Source organism: Camelus ferus, chromosome 24, assembly GCF_009834535.1.
Source record: "Camelus ferus isolate YT-003-E chromosome 24, BCGSAC_Cfer_1.0, whole genome shotgun sequence".
In the NCBI taxonomy this organism is placed as follows: Eukaryota; Metazoa; Chordata; class Mammalia; order Artiodactyla; family Camelidae; genus Camelus; species Camelus ferus.
The window spans coordinates 5,548,024-5,568,561 of record NC_045719.1 but is presented as its reverse complement, the minus strand read 5'-3'; the positions used below and the strand labels follow the sequence as shown (position 1 = coordinate 5,568,561).

The window sequence follows — 20,538 nt, the reverse complement described above, 5'->3', positions numbered from 1 at the left end:
GTATTTCCTCAAACTATGGAATCAAAGACATTAAAAAAAATACAATTATCCATACTATGTTCTTCAGTCCAAATGATGACCCACATGACAATCTGTTCTAAGGCTCTGATTTGCTCTCCATAAATAATGTTAAAAATTAAATCAGGCTTTACTTATGATAATCAATTTCAGTAGTTTTTTCTGTAATGCTGTTCTCTTTACAAATAGTGCAAAGGGAAGTAAGGACTGCTTAGAGTCATATTTTTCAAAGCAAAAAAAGATAATTTTTAAGGTCTCACAAATTATAATACACCTTGGGCGTCCAAATTTAAAAACATGTATCAAGAACTTTCACGTATTACCCAATTTTAAGTGTGTAGCCACATTCTGCAACCTTCTCCAGGATAATCTACTCTGTTTTATTACTCAATCATCTGGAAAATGCAAGACTTTTGTAAGGAAGCATTGCCTTGCAGATTTAGTGGCTAAACAAATGTCCCAGAGTAGGGATACAGAGATTGTCTCATTGATCAGAAATCTTAATTCTTTTCAGAAGCCATTCTGGAATGTTTCAGACTCTTCCTGGAGGTTGGAGGTTCAGTCTGTGCTCTATGCAGGGCACACCTGGATGCTCAGGTCTTTGCAGGCACTGGGGCAGAGGAGTCAGAACAATAGACCAATGTCAAAATCAGCAGACCACTCAGCACACCACCCTGCACCACCTGCAGGGTGTTTTCTGCCCTACTCACTCTAGGAGTGGCAGGCTTCCACCCTCGGAGGTAACACCAGGAACTGGACTAGCGGAAGGAGAGTGCTGGGAACACTTACTTGAGTGTGGTGAGCTCTGTAAGGGATGGCTGCGTGGCCTTGAGATAGCTTTCTCTCCGTGCAGCGACTTTGGGAGACGGCTTAGGACTCGTGTCTGAGTCGCCGCTGTCTTCATCCCCCATGGCCTTGATGTAGCTGCCGCTCCGCATTCTTCGGCAGGGAATTTCATCGTCTTTACCCCGAGGGGTGTACCCTGTCCACTCGTCCTGCGGGACCTGTGCAGATATAAAACAGATCGTTCCTTCATTGTAAAAGTCTACACCCTTCTTTGCTTTCCTGACTCTGAACGTGGGTAACACAGCTAATGCTCTAAAGCTTTAGATGTTCACTTTTTAATAATAGTGTTTTACTATAATCGGTTGGAAAGTATTTTGAATACATGCAAATCTATGTCTCAGTCTTTGAGAAAACCTGTGTACTAGGAAAAATTAGAACCATAAGCTCTGATTCACTTAGACTTCTCAGTTTTCTCATGCTGGAAAGAATTGTCAGGCATACAAATGCCCCTGGAGAGCAGTTTTAGTTGGGCTTTTCAATTATTTGTTTTCAGTTGATATTTAAAATTCAAGAACGTTTCTGTTTTGTTGGTACACCTTCCCTGCACCTTCCACCTCAAGCATCTTTTATCCAGTCTTGCTTCCTCCTAAACCAGTGGTCTATACCTGCTGCAGTCACTTCGCGATCGCTTATTCTTTTTGAACCCCTCTTAATTTGGATCCAGCCTCCACAGATTGCTGAAAACACACTACCTGTTGAGACTTCCTCCCCTTTTGGCTTTCTGCTTCCTCTACTTACCTGACACAGGCACTCCTTATCTGAATTGTCCTTTTCTTCTTGCTTTGCTGGGTCCTGCTCCAAATCCCTAATTGTAGGTACCGCGCAAGGTACTGTTCTCTGTACACTGCTCATTTTTCTTTCTACAGTGGTTTCCTTTGAGTTCAGCAGGGTACCACCCTCTGCTATAGGGAGTTTCTTTCTGACCTGTTTTTTTCAGCCCTTAGATTTTCCCAGTTCAGTGTGGACTCAGCCTAGGATCTTGTTCCTTCTCCATTTGGTAAAAGAAATACAAAATAACAACCACTCTTTTGATCCACTAAAAACACTGCACAGGGCTTAATTAAAAGAGACCAGAAAACGGAGGCTGGTTCTTGCCCTCATCAGGTTTAGAGATGAGAAGACAAAGCATAAATAGATCTGGGAAGAGTTCCCAGTCAGCATGTTAGTGAGTTTCAGATGTGCTGCTGTAAACGGAACATGCACTCAAGAGAAACTAGAAACAGGAGTTACGGGTCGTGGTGATGGGAAAGGAGGGTCTGGGAAGGGCTCCCTAGGACTGGCCAGGTTTGCAATGCGAAGGTAAAAAGGTATTTAATATTTTCATGATAACTGTTTACTGATTATCCATTAAGTAACACAGGGTTTCATTATTAACGTTTAGCTGTGCTAAGCAATTTGCTTATAGGCTCTTATTTCATCAATAAACAACTCTGTATTTTTCTGTATTTCTCAGATGAGAGGTGGAAGCTCAGAGAGCTTATGAAATCTGCCAGAGGACACACGGGGCTGATAAATGGCAGCACTGGGGTTCAAAGCATTTTTGGTTTCACTCAAAGATCAGTTTACTTAATCTAAACTTTATGATTTATAACATATGAATTTTGGGGGTGCGTACAGCTCAGTGGTAGAGCGCATGCTTAACTTGCATGAGGTCCTGGGTTCCGTCCCCAGTACGTCCATTAAAAAATGAAAATATGAATTTTAAATCCAAAGTGTTAATAAAACTGTCCATAATGACAGAGTAGACTTAGATTCTAAACGTTAGAAACTCTAGGAACTGAGAACAGATATTCCACTAAAAAAAAAAGCACTATTCTTTCCTCCTTAACTTGTAAATTTATCTAATTTGAGAGCAAATATCTAGAAGCATCAGACCAGAGAGATGCCCCTGAAAAGTGGGTTGTAGGTTTTAATACTGAAAACGACCAATCACGTTGGCTTAAGCTTCACTATGCAGCTTTTTAAATTTAACAAACTCTTCATTTGTCTCCTGTGTGCAGGCGCTGTTCTCAAAGCATTAGAGATGTTAACTCATTTGATCCACACAGCTGAGGGGCAGTATTATTATTATGCCCATTTTACAAATGAGGAAACTGAGGTTATGTAACTCGCCCAAAGTCCCAGCTACAAAGGGGCACCGTTCCAACCCAGCAGCGCCTGGGGTCTGGCTGTGAGGCTGGTAGATGCTATCTCCCTTTCTAGGCTATGATCTTGTGGCACCTACAGAACTGAACACAGTCCCGCGACACCTTCGTAATCTATCACGTCTGATCCATTCGCCGTTTGTTAATTATGGTAGTAACAAGGTAGAGTTTTTGCTATTTTAGCTAAAAAGCATCAACATCACCATAGCAACAAGAGAGATTTCTTAGGGAAATTATAAATGTTGAGAACAGTCTTGTTTTCCTTCAGTTGGCTGGTGAGTCACTGCAAAGATATGATCGTGTTCAGAACCTCATTATTGGCTTAGCAATTTGATAAATTAAGTTGGTACCGCCAAGGGTCATGGCTGCTGCAGCCCACACCTGCCGTTTCTCAGTACTGATGCACAGTTCATAAGCGTTGCTCTCTGAAATATGGCAGACACTAATAACAGACTTATGAATTCGTGTCACTTGTGAAACAAAACATGGCAAATTTCTGTGTATTTTTCAGAGTTAATGGTAGCTACTTGGGCTTTTACTAGAAACAGGCTGCAACCGTTGCTAAGGGAACCAGCTGGGAAGTATTTAATTTGTATATGTTTCAACTGTATTTTTCAAATGATGGCAGCTAGGAGTTTATGGAAATGATTTACATTGGAATGGAATTTAAAAATTAATATGTTATTCATACATCTCAAAGTGGCTTACAATAAATGACCTGTAAAATAATATAGAAAATTTAAAGAAACAGAAAATCAAGACCTCAGAGAAGAAAAATACTGTTGCTGAACAGTAAGGGACAGCAAAGTCCCTGTAATAGAGCGCAATTTTTATTACCTTAAACTCAAGAAGGAGACATGGAGGTCGGTTACATCATTTTCAAATAATGCACACTGGCTTGTTCAGGGGCCAGAGTGTGAAATGTTCCTCCCTCTGGATTGGAAAGAAAGGAGACCATTCTGCAGCTGCTACTGTGCTCTAGTCAAGGTTGCCGTGTCTTTCAGCATCAGTTGTACAGAGAGAAGAGATTTAGGGAAATCCAAAGAAAAAATTATCCTCGCAGCTATCAGAGAAAGCCTTCATGTTAGTGGTCCTAGTGGCTTACGGTGATGGACGTCTTAGCAAGAAAGGAGCAGACGGAAGACCAGCCTGGGCCCATGTTGATGACAGGCGGGCCAGATGTCCTGCTTGTCTGCACAAGCTTAGCAGGGCGGTGAGACCCAACAAGTGTTCAGGAAACAGCAAGAAAATCAGTCTAACAAGTCAGTTCAACAACAGTTATAGGTTAGAGAAAAGTGAGATTGTTTGCTTTTTGATGCAGACATTTAAGCACCAAAACTCCAATGGAGAACTTGATTTTTGAGAAGACGAAATGAGGATCAGTGTGTGTTTTTCTGTTTTGGAAATAGCCGGGCTCTGACTTAAATCACATGCGGTGGTTCAGGAGTACAGAGGACCTACCTCCGACCAAGGAATGACCATCAGCAGGTGCCATCATCCTCTAAGTACAGGATGAGGATGCTTTCTGAGATGAAATGCTGCCGTGGGCACTGACTGATGAGCCGATCATGCCAGCTACAGTCTATGCAGGCACTGAAGAGGAGAAAATTAAATGCCACCTGTGGAGGCATGCTTACATGCTTGCATTCTGTGTGTCCCTCCCCACCTGTCTCCTGGTCTCCCTTCTTCCTTCACTTCTGCAAGTATTTTTGGCTTGCTCACTTTCCAGCCATGCTCTGGGTGCCAGGAATGTGCAGCAGGGAACAACACAAACACTGATCCCATGCTGTGGAGCGTACATTCCAGAAGGAGAGCCGGAAGAGATGGATGATAGACAACCATGCCCGTAAATGAACAAGACCGTTTCAGAAACCATAAATGCCATTAGGAAAGGAAGACGGGGTGATGTGACAAAGGAGTTGGAGGAGAACTCCTTTAGCCTGTGCCTCTGAGAAGCCACCAGCAAGAAGTAACGTCTAAGAGGAGATGACATCCGAGCAAAGGAGCTGGGGAAGAGCCTCAGGCAGAAAACTCAGCCAGTGCCCAGTGTCCAGAGTAGGGACGAGCTTCATGTGACTGAAGCCCAGGAAGGAAGATGCCCTGGTAGGGGGAGAGGACTGACCAAGAGGGAAGTAACAAGAGGAGAGGCTGGGGGCCGGGGCCAGGTCACGCAGGGTCTTGTATGCCCTTCTCAAGTCTTCCTTCAAGGCTGACCTCAACAATCCCAAAGCTCCCTCCGACCACTCCATCCTAAATCCATCTTCTTCATGAAATCTAGAGCACTTATCAGCTATGTAAGGGGTCAGCTGCACTGTAGTTCACAGGTGAAATCCAGCTTGCCCTCTGCATTTGTAAATAAAGTTTTATTGGCACACAGCCATGCCCGCACAGGAGGTACTGACGGTGACTAGTTTAGAGTTGTAAGGGCAGAGTTGTACACTTGTGATGGAGACTGGATGGCTCCAAACCCGATCCACACGTTCCTCCTGAGTACTTAATTTGCATAACCAGACAGCGGCATCTGCATACATGCCTGGTTTCAGGGGTCTCTGTGTCATCTCTCCAAGGACTCGGTAAGTGAGCTGAAACTGGGGAAAGGAGCAGAACTGCTGAAGGGCTGGGGGCGTGGGCTCTGCAGCTAGATTCCTGCTGGACCACTCAACAGGGACGTTTGGGGGCTGGTGAATTAAATTCTCTGTGCCTCCATTTCCTGGCCTGTTTCCTACCCCATGAAGTTGTGCCTGGATTCAATGAAGTGATGACCACAAGCACGCAGGATGTGCTCAGTAAAGGTCTGCTGCCTGGGAATTCTGCACTTGGCACTCCATGGAGCGCACAGACGCTGCCTGGTGATGGATGGCGTGGGCTTTCCAAGAAGACTCTCATGCCTGCTTTCAGTTTTCTGGTGACAGAAGGGCAGAAATAATTGAAATATATTAAGCAACAAACTCAAATTCCTTATATACTGCCTACTCCCTTCATTTTTAAGCGAGAGTGGCCCATGAGGAAATCCTCTACAGCCCTGCCCTGGGGACCCACTTCCATTCTGCATGACGGAGAGGGGAACCTGCTTGCTTGGGCCACCTGAAGCTTGGCTGGCTTCCCAGTGATCCACTCTCAAGTGACTCCTTTTTGGTCACAAAGCAGACGTCTTAGGGAAAAAGAAACCTCTGTGGGAACTATTTTTGTATTTGGAGTTTTTTGTTGTGTTTTAAAGAAACCTTGACCTGAGACCTATGCATTCCAGATGTATGAGAACTGCTGAGGCCAACAGCTGGCAGTCAGGGAGACTCCAGGCTGCATGAAGTCTCTGCTCTGTGCAGCTCTTGGTCACAGTGGTGGGGGGCAGGATGAAAAAGGAAAAGAGGGACAAGCTTTTTACTGTTTACCTCACTACTTCTAGGCCTGGTACAATGTCAGAAACATAATAGATTTCTGCGTAAACGTGCCACTGAATGAGTTAATAAATTCCAACACAAATTTGCTTTCACCCTCTGTGTGTGACCTTGAATGAGTCACTTCACCTCTTTGACTCAGTTTTCCCATCTGTAAAATGGGGATAATAATAGATTGATCATGAATAGAGGTAATGTGTGTGAATATAGCTTGTGAATGTCAAAGCACCATAAAAATCTGAGACTAAAGTTTAAAAATCTGCTTCTTCATGGCTACTTTTGAAGTGTGGCCAGCTACAAGTATCTTGGGATTTAAAAGCAGTGATATTTTAACTAACATCCTTCTAAGCATTAAAGTAGATATTCTAGTATAAGAATATAAAAATAAATGGAATATATATGTACCTCTATGTAAAAATAGAAAAGTCTCAAATATATGAAAATTAAAAATATTATACATTTTGGAATAATGAAATTTGTAAATAATACAAATTTTATAGTATATATATATATTCTGTAGTAAGAATTGGCTCTCCTAAATTGGCCCACAGACTCAAAAATGTATTTCTCTCTCTTCTAAGATCTTTAGAAGTGGGTATCTTCTCTTGCTGCCAATTTTTTTTTCCTTTTTAGCCTTCCCCAAACTCAATTGAAAGAGGGTCACACTAGTTCTGGGAGACCTAAAGCTGTAATAAGCTAGGAATCCACAGGGAACCTTTAAAATGGTATGATTCAAGGTAATTCCTTCCATCTGAATGTCTCGAACACTTTGCTGATTTTTTTGTTGGGGGAGGTCCTATCCCCACTTGGTTAATAAAGTTTCCCATCTTCATCTTTCCCCTAAGATCCAAATGCCACATTTTATTCAGTCTAAGATGCCAGTGCAAACACCCCAATATTTTTTTGTACCACTAGGAAAGAAACAATCACCACCAATTAAATTCTGACACTCTGTAGATTATATGAGCCATTCCAGTATCAAAGACGCTACATGTGAAAAATATGGGTCTCAGGAATCCATCAAGAAGCCTTTTAAAGACTATGTGCAAAAATAAGAACAAGGATGGGTGTAATCCGGGATAGCAGTGCTGGCACCGTATGTTCCTGTTTCTTGGTGATCAAATTAATAACAGCATTCACCTCTGTTAGGCTTTTGCAAAAAACATAAGTTCACATAATGTCTCATGGTCCTTACAACTATTTCGAAGGATAAGAAGAGTAAGTGTTACCATCTCAGCTTGTTAAATAAAGAAACTGAAGTCCAGGGAGGTTAGTAGCAGGTCTAGGGTGACACTGCCCAAAGGAGGATCTGCCATGCACAGTCCAGGGAATTTTTCCCTCTGTATTTAGATCTTGGCTGTTTTGTAGCAACTGTCATCTTATGATCACCTAATGAACACATATTTCAGGTAGGACAATAACTTTTTAGAGTTTTAACGTCTGTCTGGAGGAAAAAAAGTAGTAAAGAATTACATGCCTTGAAATTAATGTGATAAGAAATACTAATGCAGACATGGGAAGTCTTACTTTAAAAAGGCTCTTTCAAAGCACATGTGGTTTGAGTCTCTGCGTTGGCTTAACTGCTGTCACAAAGTGTAACTCAATGTAGATGGACACTCTGTGCCAATGATGGTCAGAGAGATGATGGCTGGGTGTCTGGGAGATGAAGCCATGTGTGAGTGACTCCTGGGGAGCGGATTATCTCAGGATGGGAACGTTGGATGGTGAGGTTTGGAGTAATGAAAATGCGTGAGATTTTGGGAAATCTGAGAGCCACAAAAGGAATGCAGACACTTAGAAAGCCGGGACAGCTGGAATGGAGCATGGGCCCTGACATCTCCCAGGGGAGGCCGGTGCAAATCTGTGAGCAGTCCTGGACCGCAGGGGTGTGGGAGGAGAACGCTGAAACCGAAGGCTGAGGTGAGATTTTTAAAGCAAAGTTCTATTTCATCAGGAACCAGAGAAGCTGGGAGAAATAACTGCGGCATTTGGTTGATTAGGTAGAAATAAAGATGATAACAGCAAGGAAGAGCTGTGGCTGAAACAGTGGGCATCAAAAATAGGTTTACATTTGCAAGGCGCCCCCTCGGCAGCTGGTGATTTCTTCAACAATTGGTTATTTCAAGTAAAACAACCAGGAAAACGAGGGCACTTGGCTCTGGCTGAGGGGGCTGACCTCTTTGGCCTTTCCTGTGCTTCACCCGGAAGGGAATTATGAGAAGGAAAACCTGAATGTACAAAAGGAGAGCTAGGGAGCTGAGATTTACAGAATAATCTCACGTTTATAGAATAATCTCAAAGGGCTGGAAGTGAAACCTACACTACTCCGTTTTAATCTGTCCAGCAGTGCTGTGAATTAGGCATTCCAGTTTCCATTCTCCAGCTGTAAAACTGAGACTCAGAAAGCTGGAATGACTTGCCCAAGGTCATCATAACCAGTAGGAGTCTGCATTTGTCTGATACCAAAGCTTGTAATGCTATCACCCTGCCTCTGATGAATGTACACTGATTGACTGCAGATAAACTTAAAAAAAAAAAAACCAGAAACAAAAAACGGAGGGCATGCTCCCAAGCTCTGTGTTTTTTAAAAATGCTAACTATTGAAATAAGCATATGATCTTGTCCCTTATTTGCTAGCAGGGATGAAAGCGTTTAAAATCATAAAAACGGAAAGCAATCATGAGGTCAGACAGCGTTCGCTGGCTCGCCCTCTCCTGGCGCCTCGCCAACCGTGGTGGTTAGGTTTTGCGTAAACGCATGTGGGGTGTGAGGACACCTGTAGGGCAGCCACCCTCTCAAGGAAAAAACACCCCGGTGTTTTTTCGGCATTTGTGAGGCTTCACCCTGGGTATCGAGTTCCCGCCTATCTCTGTACAGAAATGGCTGCGATGTGCTGGCCTTCTAAGCACTTTTAGTGAGCTCTCAGATTCCCTACTCACTCGGCTCCTTCGCATCTTCTTTGCAGCTGGGAGGACTGCCTTTCTGCTCCACACAGCTTTCAACTTGACAAATGCGACTTGGCATAAATGTCCCTGTAGCCTTTTTAGCTTGCTCTTCTCATAGCAAAAGTGGAAAAAAAGAGCAAGAATAGGAAAATTACAATTACACGACGCGTAGATCCCAAGGCTTGATTGGTGTTTTGCAATCAGATTTCCCTGGCAACCGCCCTCAAAGCCCGAAGCTGGTGTGAAACTTAATTTGCTTCAGATTGCTTAAAAATTACCTTTTAAGGGCAAGAGTAAATACCTACCTCTTTTAAAATAAAGCTGATACCCTTTGCCACATCTTTCTCCAAAGGACATTGTTAAATACTCCTGAATAGAACTTTGTAAACAGTGCTATTAGATGGTGATTCACACTGTGACCCTATGGAATTACTCTCACCGGTGAGCCAGGTGCCTCACACCAGAGCAGGTGCTAGGGAGATACACCAAAAACATTTTATAAAACACAGCCTGGTCTCAAAGGGGGTTACACGTTTTAAGTGGATCAGGCAAGCCTTGGGGAATGGATGAAGGAAAAGAATAAAAAATAGCTTTAAAGCAAATCAAGCTGAGATGAGTATTAAATTTCAGTGCCTCCGATTTACCTACTGGGTTTGTAGTGTGTTCTTATAAATCCTCTTCCTTGGCGGTAAAACAGTTCCCCTGGAGTTGAACATTATCTGTGCAAAGTCTTTGCCACTGAGAAAGGAGAAACGCAGGAGAAACACAGAGGCTTAGGGTCTGTGACCCCTGGAAGGCGGGGAAGGACCCACGGGCCTTTGGGGGCTGGTAGAAAATGTCACTGAGGCGATGATGATGTCATAGGGGCACCATCTGGTGGGAAGACAGCCTTTTGATACCACAGCAAGGAAACAAAACTGAGGTACCAGACTGCCGTATGATGTGAGGGCAGGGGAGGAAGACGGATTCCTTTCACCGTCCACCCTGGGTTTTGATTGTAGTGGACCTCTGTGGGCTTTGCTACCCTGGTTCTACCTCTGATTCTTGCAGTCACATCACCACGATTCTGCTCTGGGGAAACCTTGCTCCCCCACAACTTGTCCATGTGTTTCAGGAATAGGGGAGGCACTGGCTTATCACGCGCCCTGGCTCTCTTGTTTGGCTCTGGGCTGAGCGTGTGCTCCCAGCCTGTTCCATCAGCGAGCATCTCTGGACCCTTGCTCAGAGTGTTGGGACGCAGATAGCTCCTGTCATTCAGCATGTCTGTGGGGAAGCAGTCAGCCCCAGGGCCTGCTGGTACCCACTTTATCATCCCTTATACATCAGTATTATCTCAGGTCATGCAAAACCCCAGTGTTGCTATTCATCCCATTGCAGAGATGAGGAAATTGAGACTTAGTGCTATTAAATAACTGTAAAGTTTACAGCTAGTCAATCACAGTCAGAATGGAAAGGCAGGTTTGTCTCACTCAAGTTTCTGTGTTCCTCTTTCTCCTATCATTCTGCTGCCTGTAAGTTTCAAAACTTAGGAACTTTCCATTAAGCATGAAACACAAGCATTAAGTTGCTGGGAGACACAGTGCTAGCACATTTGAAGCCTGTAGCCAGTAGTGATGGTTAGCTGCTTGGAAGAACCAAAAGACTGTAAAAAACGATGTCCACAGATCACCTGTCATCTGTCCAGCAGTTACACCTGGCTAGAAGTTTTAGTGAAATGTAAGCAAGAACACAAACATCCTAAAAGGTAGAAAGATAAAAACAACAAAGTCTAGGTCTATGGTAAATAGATTTATTTCCACTGACTATATAGAAGATAAGCTAATACAGAGCCCTTTTGTTCATCTTTCATGCAACTGTTCATTGCTACTGTGTCTTTCTGACATACTAGAGGCAGATCATTGTTGCAGTCACTGTCCACCGCATCCCCTGTGCTTTGTAACTATGATTCCAAAAATTGAACTCCCTGAAGCAAACTAGAATTCTGTGCCTGGTGTTCCGGAGCAGAGGTGTGGGTAGAAGGTTAGTGATCTTCCTCCCGGGGTCAGTAGAAGCCCAGGTGTAGAAATACCATCCATCAAAACTGAACTTCAGTGTTGGCTAAAATTTTATTAATCTCCCAGCACGAATGGAGAGCCAAGGGCTTGTCAAATGCTTATGATTATGGATCTTTTTCCTTAAAACTTAAAGTCTGATCATCTTATTATGAACAAATGGCACAGCTCATTTAGGGTCTGTGAAATATCAACTCAAGCATCTCCACTATTGATACTTAATTTCAAAACTATGAATTTTGAAATAAATTTCAGCAAGCATTTCCTTTAGTTTATCATTAGGGATAGTAAGTTCCTCCAATGAGGCTATAAATGATGACATTTGTGAATCATTAACTTAGATATTTGGTATCTATAAAAAAGTACCGAATAGATTTGAGATACAACTACTGGGCATATATCCAGAGAAAACTCTTAATTTGAAAAGACCCACACACCCCAGTGTTCACAGCAGCACTGTTTACAACAGCCAAGCCATGAAGCAACCTAACTGTCCATTGACAGATGACTGGGTAAAGAATATGTGGTATATTTACAGTGGAAAGTTACTCAGCCATAAAAAAATGAAATCATGCCATTTGCAGCAGCATGAATGGACCTAGAGATGATCATATTAAGTGACGTAAGTCAGACAGAGAAAGAGAAATAGCACATGATATCACTTACATGTGGAATCTAAAAAAATTACACAAATGAACTTATAAAATAGAAACCGACTCACAGACGTAGAAAACAAACTTATGGTTACCAAAGGCAGAGGGCTAAATTAGGAGTTTAGGATTAGCAGATACACACAACTATATATAAAATAGGTAAACAACAAGGTCCTACTGTATAACACAGGGAACTAGATTCAGTATCTTGTGATAACCTATAATGAAAAAGAGTATGAAAAATAATGCATACATAACTGAATCACTATGCTGTACACCAGAAACGAACACAACATTGTATTTCAACTATACTTCAATTAAAAAAAAAAGAAAAGAAGAAAAGGAGAGACAACTGAGAATTTCCTGCTTCTCATCACTGTCATCTGGTGACTCCTGCATCTTGGCGCTTGGACTTTTTATTTCAAGTTACACTCACAACCCCTGAAAGTGGGCCAAAGTAGAATCTTTCCTTCCTGAATGCTGTTCACTCTAATTCAGTGATACCATCATCTATCAAATTACGTGAATCTGGAAAGAACCCATTCGGTCCGACCCCGGGGGCTGGGGAGCTGGGAGGGGACAAGCAGGGCAGTCTGAGAAGGCTCGGCGAGGTGTGTGTCCTCGGAGCCGAGTGAGGACGTTTGTCAAGGAGGAAGGAGTAATGAACTATTACGGTGAATTTTTGCTGGTCTTAATCCATCTAAGACACTAAATCAAGGCTCATGCTAGCCCTATCATTAGCTGCTTCATATAAAGGGTTCTGCTCTTCGTTAATTAGCTTGATCTTCCCAGCAGGATGCAAGCTTCTTGAGTCCAAGGCTCTTGTTTCCTCCTCCTCCTCTCTCTGTAGAGCTGGAGCGTGCAAGTCGGTTTGGACTGTTTCACAGTAAGGAATACATCTGACTTGGGAAGCCAGAGCCTGTGCACACACAACGGAAGGAAAGGAAGAACTGCTTAACCACTCTGCATGCCACGCACTCTCTCTTCTTTTCTATTTTCTTCTATTGTATTCTACCTAATGAAAAATAATGTTGTTTGTGACCTGCTGCATTGATTTCACGAACCACTAATTGGTTGTGGCCACTGGTTTGAAAAATGCTGCTTTTTGGGGCGTCCAGCGCGGAGTGCCGCCATGTTCATTGTTAATCAGAGAGACAATGTTATTCATCATCGTTTACTCCCGAGTGCCTTCTGTAAACTAAATGCTTAAGATGTGCGTGTTGAACGAATCCTTATGAGACCCTGAAGTAACACTCCTTGAACTGAGTGTTCTGGTGCTCAGTTATCTTTACATTTACTGATTGTATTTTTCTAGAAGAGTATTTCTTAACGGCTCTCTGTCTTCAGAACAAGGACAGACAGGAGTGTCTTTTGGAATGGGCTGGGACTCAGAGGTTGGAGATGCCCAACCAGATGGAGTGAGTCCACCAGCGGGGTCAGCACAACGTGTGTAAAGCAAGAGCAGGCAGCCTGACGCTTGAATGCATTTGCATGTTCTTTTCATTTTTAATTGACATTTACTTGACTTACAATATTATATTAGTTAGTATACAATGTAGTGATTAGGTGTACAACATAGTGATTCAATACTTTTATAGATTATACTCCATATAAAGTTATTATAAAATATTGGCTATATTCCCTGTGCCATACATTATACCCTTGTATCTTATTTATTTTATACCTAGTAGTTTGTACCTCTAAATGTGGCCCCTGAAACCATGAAACTCCTAGAAGAAAACATAGGTGGTACACTCTGACATCCATCTTAGCAATAATTTTGTAGATCTGTCTCCTTAGGCAAGGGAAATGAACCCAAAAATAAACAAATGGGACCTAATCAAACTTAAAAGCTTTTGCATGGGGAAGGAAACCATTAGCAAAACGAAAAGGCACTTGCCTGTTCTTATAGATCAACCTCTGAGGGCCAGAGGCTGTGGGGTTCAAAACATTTTTCAGAACTAAAATGAGTAAATTAAAAGGCTTTCATTCATCTTAGAACAATCCTGTCTTTTTATCCTAATTGATATGGTATTTGATGTCAGTACAAAACCTCTGTCATTTAAGAACAAGGAAGAAAAAAATCCATTAAATATCTATGACCAAAATAGATGCAGCTGGAACAAAAAAGCTTTAGGAAGAACATGCTTTAGAATCTTGAAGTGTCCAAGTACAGACATGATGTATCATTCAACCTAGACATTCCAGTCAAGGACTCTTTTAAAATCGGAGCCTGGCACATGGTTAGCCCTCAATCAATGTCAGGTGATTTCTACCTCCTTCCCCACACAGCACACCTACAAACATGGCACATAAGAAAATGGAATAGTTTCCCACCATGCCATTTTTAACCAGGCAGTTTTTTCACCTGTAGGGAAGGGGCATAGTGCAATGAATATAGTAGAGTTTGGAATCTGGTAAACCTGATTTAAATTTGACTCTGTTACTTACTAGACGTGATTTTGGCCCAGTGACCTTTATCTCTTTTAACCTCAGAGTTCTTAAACATAAAATGAGGGCAGGGATACATACTCAGGGAATTACTGTAAGGATAAAGATGATATAAACGTATATATAAATATTATATATGTATATATAATATTGATTAAGTAAAAGTTTGTTTCTTGGAATTCAGAAGGTATGTTGGAAGTGATGGTTAAGTTCCCACGTGGGGCCAGCTCCTACAGCCTGCGACTTCGTACTAGAGCTGACCCGGAGTGGTCTGTGTAGTGGATCCAAGGCTCTTTTCTCCTAGGGGTTGGGGGCTGAGGGGTGGGGAAGATCAGTGTGCTGGGGGGAATCTGCAGTGGCCTGTGTGTAAGGGGTGGTGGGTTAGTCAGGCTTCTCAGTGCAGAACAGAATCAACAGAGGTTTCTTTTAAAGAATCAGCTTACATGGTTGTGGGGGTGGCAAGTGTGAAATCTGCCAGGCAGGCTGGTAGGCTGGACACTCAGGCAGGAGCTAAGGCTGCCACCTGCAGGCAGAGTTTCTTCTGCTCCTGGAAGCCCCAGCTCTGTTCTTAGGCCTCCACCTGACTGGCCCACCCGTATTTTCAGGAGTCAGCTCCTTTCTTTCAAGTCAGTTGATTGAAGATATTAACCATATCTACAAAATTCCTGCCCAGTGACACCTTGATTAGGGTTTGACTAAATAACTGGGTCCTCTAGCCTAGCCAGGTGGCCACCCAGAACCAACCATCACAGGTGGGAACTCGAGAGGCAGCTTCCAGGGTGGTAATCAGGTGCCCAGGGGCCCCACAAAGGCCATCCGAGCAGCGTGAGCCTCTGCTGTGCTGCCTTTGCGCCCAGCACCTGGGAGAGCGCCTGGCACGTGAATTTCATTGACAGGTTTTTAAGGGCAAGGGAGTCCTCTGCGAAATTGTTGTTTCTTGTTGACAACTGAAGAAGAAAATCTGCACATCACACCGTACTAAATAAAAAGAAAGCTCAGAGACCAATCTTTTATGTAAGCCCTTCTACATTCTGAAAGACCAAGAATTCCATAATAACCCGCCTTTGTAAAGCAAATACAGAGCTAACCTAAAAAAATAAGGATTTACTCTAATACCCTGCACACCCTACCCATGGAAAACTGTCACAATACTTTAAAACCACTTGTTTACAAATCCTTCTCACTGTTCAGTCTGTAAGCAGCTTGAGACGAGGGATGATGTCATCCCTCTGGCAGGGACTGTGTCTTATTCCTGCTTATCTTCCCAGGTTCAAGCAGGTTCTCAGGTAAGATTTAAAACGTGTAGAATAAAATGAGATGAAATAAAAGTGCTCATGAAGTCTTTTACTACATCACCTGAGTTATACCTGATTTTTGGATCAGTGGGAAGTAAGTGTGGGAACCTTTGGTCCTGGATTTTCCTCTACCAATGGCGGGGAAAGTCTGCTCTCTGATGTGTAGCGGGAGGAGGGGGCATGTGTAGGCAAGAGGGGGCATGTGTAGGTTGGGGGGGGCATAGTATCATGCGCGGTGAGTCTGGGGGATTGGACGCATAGCCAGCATCCGGAAGAGAGTCTTTGGTGGCCTCCAGGGAGCTGCAATTGGATGTTTCTGTGGAGGTCTTCAGCGAACCGCAACCACATTCCACAGTAGGGTCAAGAGAACGCCACTCAGCCCATGACCAAACCATGGCAGGACCAGCCAAGCAGATCCCCAAAACTGTCATCTCACCCAGTGTATTCCAAGGCATGTTCTGCGTATCACCCATTCTTAGAAATACTCTGTTGGAAGAGGGTTTCCCAGAATGGGAGAGATCTGAGGGGTGCTCTATATTTCATAGTTCTCTTAGAGAGTTGCCGTCCGTATTAGCATCTTAAAAATTGCAGAATGTCTGCCAATAAAGAAGCTTGAGTTTATCACTCAGTTTATCAAAGTCAATTCCTTTTCTTCAGATGAACATCTATTCATATCCTGCTTTGATAAATGTCATCATGAAAGAAAGAAGCTGACACCCCGAATGTAAATTACAGTGTATATGGCTAACACATGGCAGAACTGGGCTCGGATTCCCATCTCTTCTCTCTTGGACCGGTGTGCTTTCAGCTTCATCATACTGCAACTATTTATCCAGTGAACTCAACAAAATGAAAAAATGATTCACCTCCGTGAGTCCTTTTTACAATTTGTTGAACTGTTTTGATCTCCCTCTATGGGTACGTAGACAACAAAAATGGAGAGTGGCTTCTGTGTGTAGAAAGGAAAAACCACAACAAAACGCAGGCTTTGGGAACATACACTTTGCCTAAAGCTTATGGCGTTGTTTCCTTCCCTCAGGGAATCTGTGCAAACGACTTATAGCAAATAGAGAAATGAAAGTGGCATTAGCTTATAAAAATAGGTACGTGTCTCATGTCTTGTGTTGTTTATCACGAACTTAGACCGTGCTGACCTTTTATGGCAAAAGCTGTAATAAGGTAAGAGTGTCTTATTCAAGATGATGTACGATTATCTTTGGATGTAGAAAAATCTTTGCTAAGGGCACACCCCGCCCCCCTCCATTGTTCCTTCACTTGCCAGTTATTGACTGGAATTCAGTCTTTGGTTTTCTCTCCCTGACGCATACGTGACACATACCCACGTTTCCTATTCAGTGATGCTGTTTTTCCCATTACAGAGGTTGTGAACTCCTACAGACAGCGACAATGCAGATATATTTCATTTGAGAAAGGCTTTTTTGGGTCCCCCCCTCTTTCTTTACCTTTTTGGTAATGAGTCAAACTGACCTGATTCTGGTTCTTCAGTAACAAGGCTGGCTTCCTGCAATTCATACACACCTCACTGCCGCTGGGTGAGTAGGCACTAAACCTCCCACTCAAGTTTGCCATTGTTTGTGCAGAGTAAAAAATTCTGAATTAATAGAGAACTGTTAAATTAAGCTCCACTTATGATATCCCACTTGGCAAAAAATAATTAGTTTCTTTTATCCTGAGATAGATTTGGCCAACATCCAGAAAATAAAACAAAATAAAACAAAACAAACCCTTTTGTGTCAGGATGTCCACAGGGGATTTTATTTGTTTAGGAGGATGTAGTTCTTAAATCAGAAAAAAATTAAGTGGCTTCCTAGTTTCTACCCAAACTAGGCAAATGTTCCGGTGTCACTGGAGGAGGTCCCAAACAGAGAATACTTTCTGGGGGTGGGTAAGACATTGTGGGGTAAAAGGAGGCAGGAAGCTGGGGGAGCGGGGAGGATGTCTTCTCTTCTTCCATCCTAAGTGCGTCTACATGTAAATTCGGACCTAATTTCAATTGAGATAAATATATGGGGCACAGAGGTAATAATTCAAAAGTGGTTTTTCTTATGTGGTGTTTTAGGGATGGCTTTTGGAACAAGGATCACATACAATTTTTCTGCGCAATTTTGTAGGAGGCATAATTTTCTTGAATTTTCTATGGAGAAATACATTTACTTGTTTCATTTTGATTTACAAAACATCTTTCCTTTGTTCTTATGTTATACAGAAACCAAAAGAAGACATAAAAATTGTGTCCAGGAAGCATCTAGGTGTCATGAAATGTTTAAATTAGAAGTTTCTAGCACACGGGATCAATAAAAGTAGAGGAAACCTGGGGCTTCTAACCTGCTTCCCTTTTGCAGCATAGGCTAGTCAAGGAGGATTCAATTCAGATAGAATTTTACTATCTTTATTTAGGTACTTGAGGATGTAGATTTCCAAAAGATAGATTAATGTGTAAAAATTCTGTTATGGCATTAGTTTAATTAACCATGAAAAACTCACAACCCATTTCTTAGTTGATGGCATAAAGAAAGCATTGATGGAAAGGCTGAAAATACAAAAATACTATCTGTAATTTATTCAACTGATGGATTGGTTTAAAGATTTAGTTACTGGGCATCTCTTGTAAAAAGCTAAAATCACTATAGTTAATGACGTTGCTCACTGGATTCTTACCATGCTAGTTCTTCAGTATGTAGAATACAATCTCCTTGAAGGCAGGGATTTTATTTTGTTCAATTCTGTATTCTCAGTATCTGGAAGTGTGCCTGGCACTTGGTAGATGAGCATTAAGCATTTGCTAAATGAAGGAACACTCACTCCCATGTAATGAAGCACCTAATAGATACTTTAAAAAATTGGGTAGATCTCTGTACTGATGCAGAGAGAAGACCAATACGGCTGACCTTTGAACAATGCAGGTGTGAACTGCACTGGCCTACTTACATTTGAGTTTTCTTCGATAGTAAATGCTGCAGTACTACACGGTTGTGATTGGTTGAGTCTGAGGATTTGCAATCTCAGATCTGGAGGGACCCAGTATAAGGAGGCGACTATATATTACATGCAAATTTTCTACTGCGTGGAGGGTGGGTGCCCCAACCCCTGCATCTTCCAAGGTCAACTGTGTCTATTAGAAAGTCATAGGGGAACATGCTGAATAGTGTTTACAGTTTATATGCATTTTATACGTATATATTTTTGTGTTTAAATATATGCAAGAAATATCAGAAGGAAAATGTTAAAATGTTAATAGTGGTGCAGTGATGCAGAGGGCTTTTACTTCTAACTCTATACCATTTGTGTTTTTTTCAAAATTAACACGTCTCAATTTCATTAAAAAAGGAGCTCTGTGGAAAAAACTCCAAACCCACTTTTATTTAAAAAATAAAATAAAATCTGCAGAAAGACTGAAAATTTACAGCCAGGATAGGTCTGTTTTTTTAGAATTTGTGTTGTCTTTACATGATCGCAATCTACAGATACTATTCTGTCTCTTGCAAAGAAAACCTAAGGAAGAGGTTTTAACTGGAAATTGATGAAAGTTGGGGAGGAGAATCAGAAAACAGAATCTTTTAAGAAGTATTATTGAAGATACTGTGCTTTCCTATTTTTTTCATCTCGGGTTAGAATTTTATATTTAAAGTTAATAATATTTGCATGTAATCATATGCAAAACCCCATATGTTCTGTATCAGTCTGTACCTCTTATTTTCAATGAGATAAAATAGCTTACTTAAAGTTGAATTTTCCCATTGGGTTTAGACGATTCAGCTGTTTATCCAGCAGCACTTTGCTTAAAAATAGATGGGATGACATTTGTGGGTGCTTTTGAAAAAATATCCTTTGGAGAAAGCAGCAGAACTCTAATGCCACGTTTACCATTTACATTATATAAGAAAGGCAAGTTTTGTGTAATGAGGATTTCATGTCATTTATTCTCCTAACATATAAACTATAGCTCTTTTGAAACCAGTCACAATCATTGGATGTATAAGGATATCTCATCTTGGTTTTACTTGCTGGTGATGGTGATTAATTTCAGGGAAACCTTAAATATGGTTGGAAAGAGTTTCTTATGATCGTACATGGAAAAGTCTATTTCTTCACCCTTCTAATTATGTACTTTCCCCCCATAATTCTTCCATCAACTATTTATTGAGTGCCTGCTCTGTGGCAGGCACCATGGTTACAAAAATCAACATGGAGATGATTTTGAGTGCATTTTGCTTGACTTTATAGACCAATTTAATAATGTTTCTACCGACCTGCCAAAAAATGACGTGGTTAACCTGCTGTCATGTGTCCGTAGTGTCTAGGACAAGAATTAAAACAGATCGAGCTGAAAATGTACCGTCACCCCAAATTTCCAGCCAAGTCGACATCCAGGAGAATACAGTCAATTGAAGCCTGAAACATTAAAATCAGTGTTCCAATCTTGGTAGCCTTGCTGATGTGGCAAAGGATTATGACACCCGGAGGAAATGAAACCAAATGCATCACTCTCCCACCCAGAAAAGCACTCCTATCTTAGCATCCTACCGATTTTATTTATTAAAAAATACACTTTCAGAGGAAATTGCATTTATTGGGTCATATGAAAGAGGAAATTAGGTCTATGTGAGGGCAGGGGCGTGTGGCATCACCATGCCACAGTCTTAGCCTCTGTTTTTATAGAACTTGTCTCTGAAGACTCAAAAAGTAATGGCATTAGATTCTCTCGTCCTTTGTCTGTGT

General features: G+C 41.9%; 1 protein-coding gene and 1 long non-coding RNA gene across 6 annotated transcripts in view; one reads left to right on the top strand and one right to left on the bottom strand.

The window, feature by feature from the left end:
• The window catches only part of DLGAP1 (DLG associated protein 1), a 989,257-nt gene that overhangs the window by 167,219 nt on the left and 801,500 nt on the right, over positions 1 to 20,538 (bottom strand). For 4 of the 5 annotated variants that reach the window (XM_032467518.1, XM_032467519.1, XM_032467521.1 and 1 more), the window contains one exon: positions 808 to 1,022. In XM_032467518.1, coding sequence (XP_032323409.1) covers positions 808 to 1,022 — 215 coding nt within the window. Of the gene's footprint in view, positions 1 to 807; positions 1,023 to 1,602; positions 2,259 to 20,538 lie in introns of those variants that run through there. The other variant, XM_032467520.1, reaches the window with a different exon arrangement.
• The window catches only part of LOC116659680, a 92,119-nt gene that overhangs the window by 19,039 nt on the left and 52,542 nt on the right, over positions 1 to 20,538 (top strand). The window lies entirely within an intron of this gene.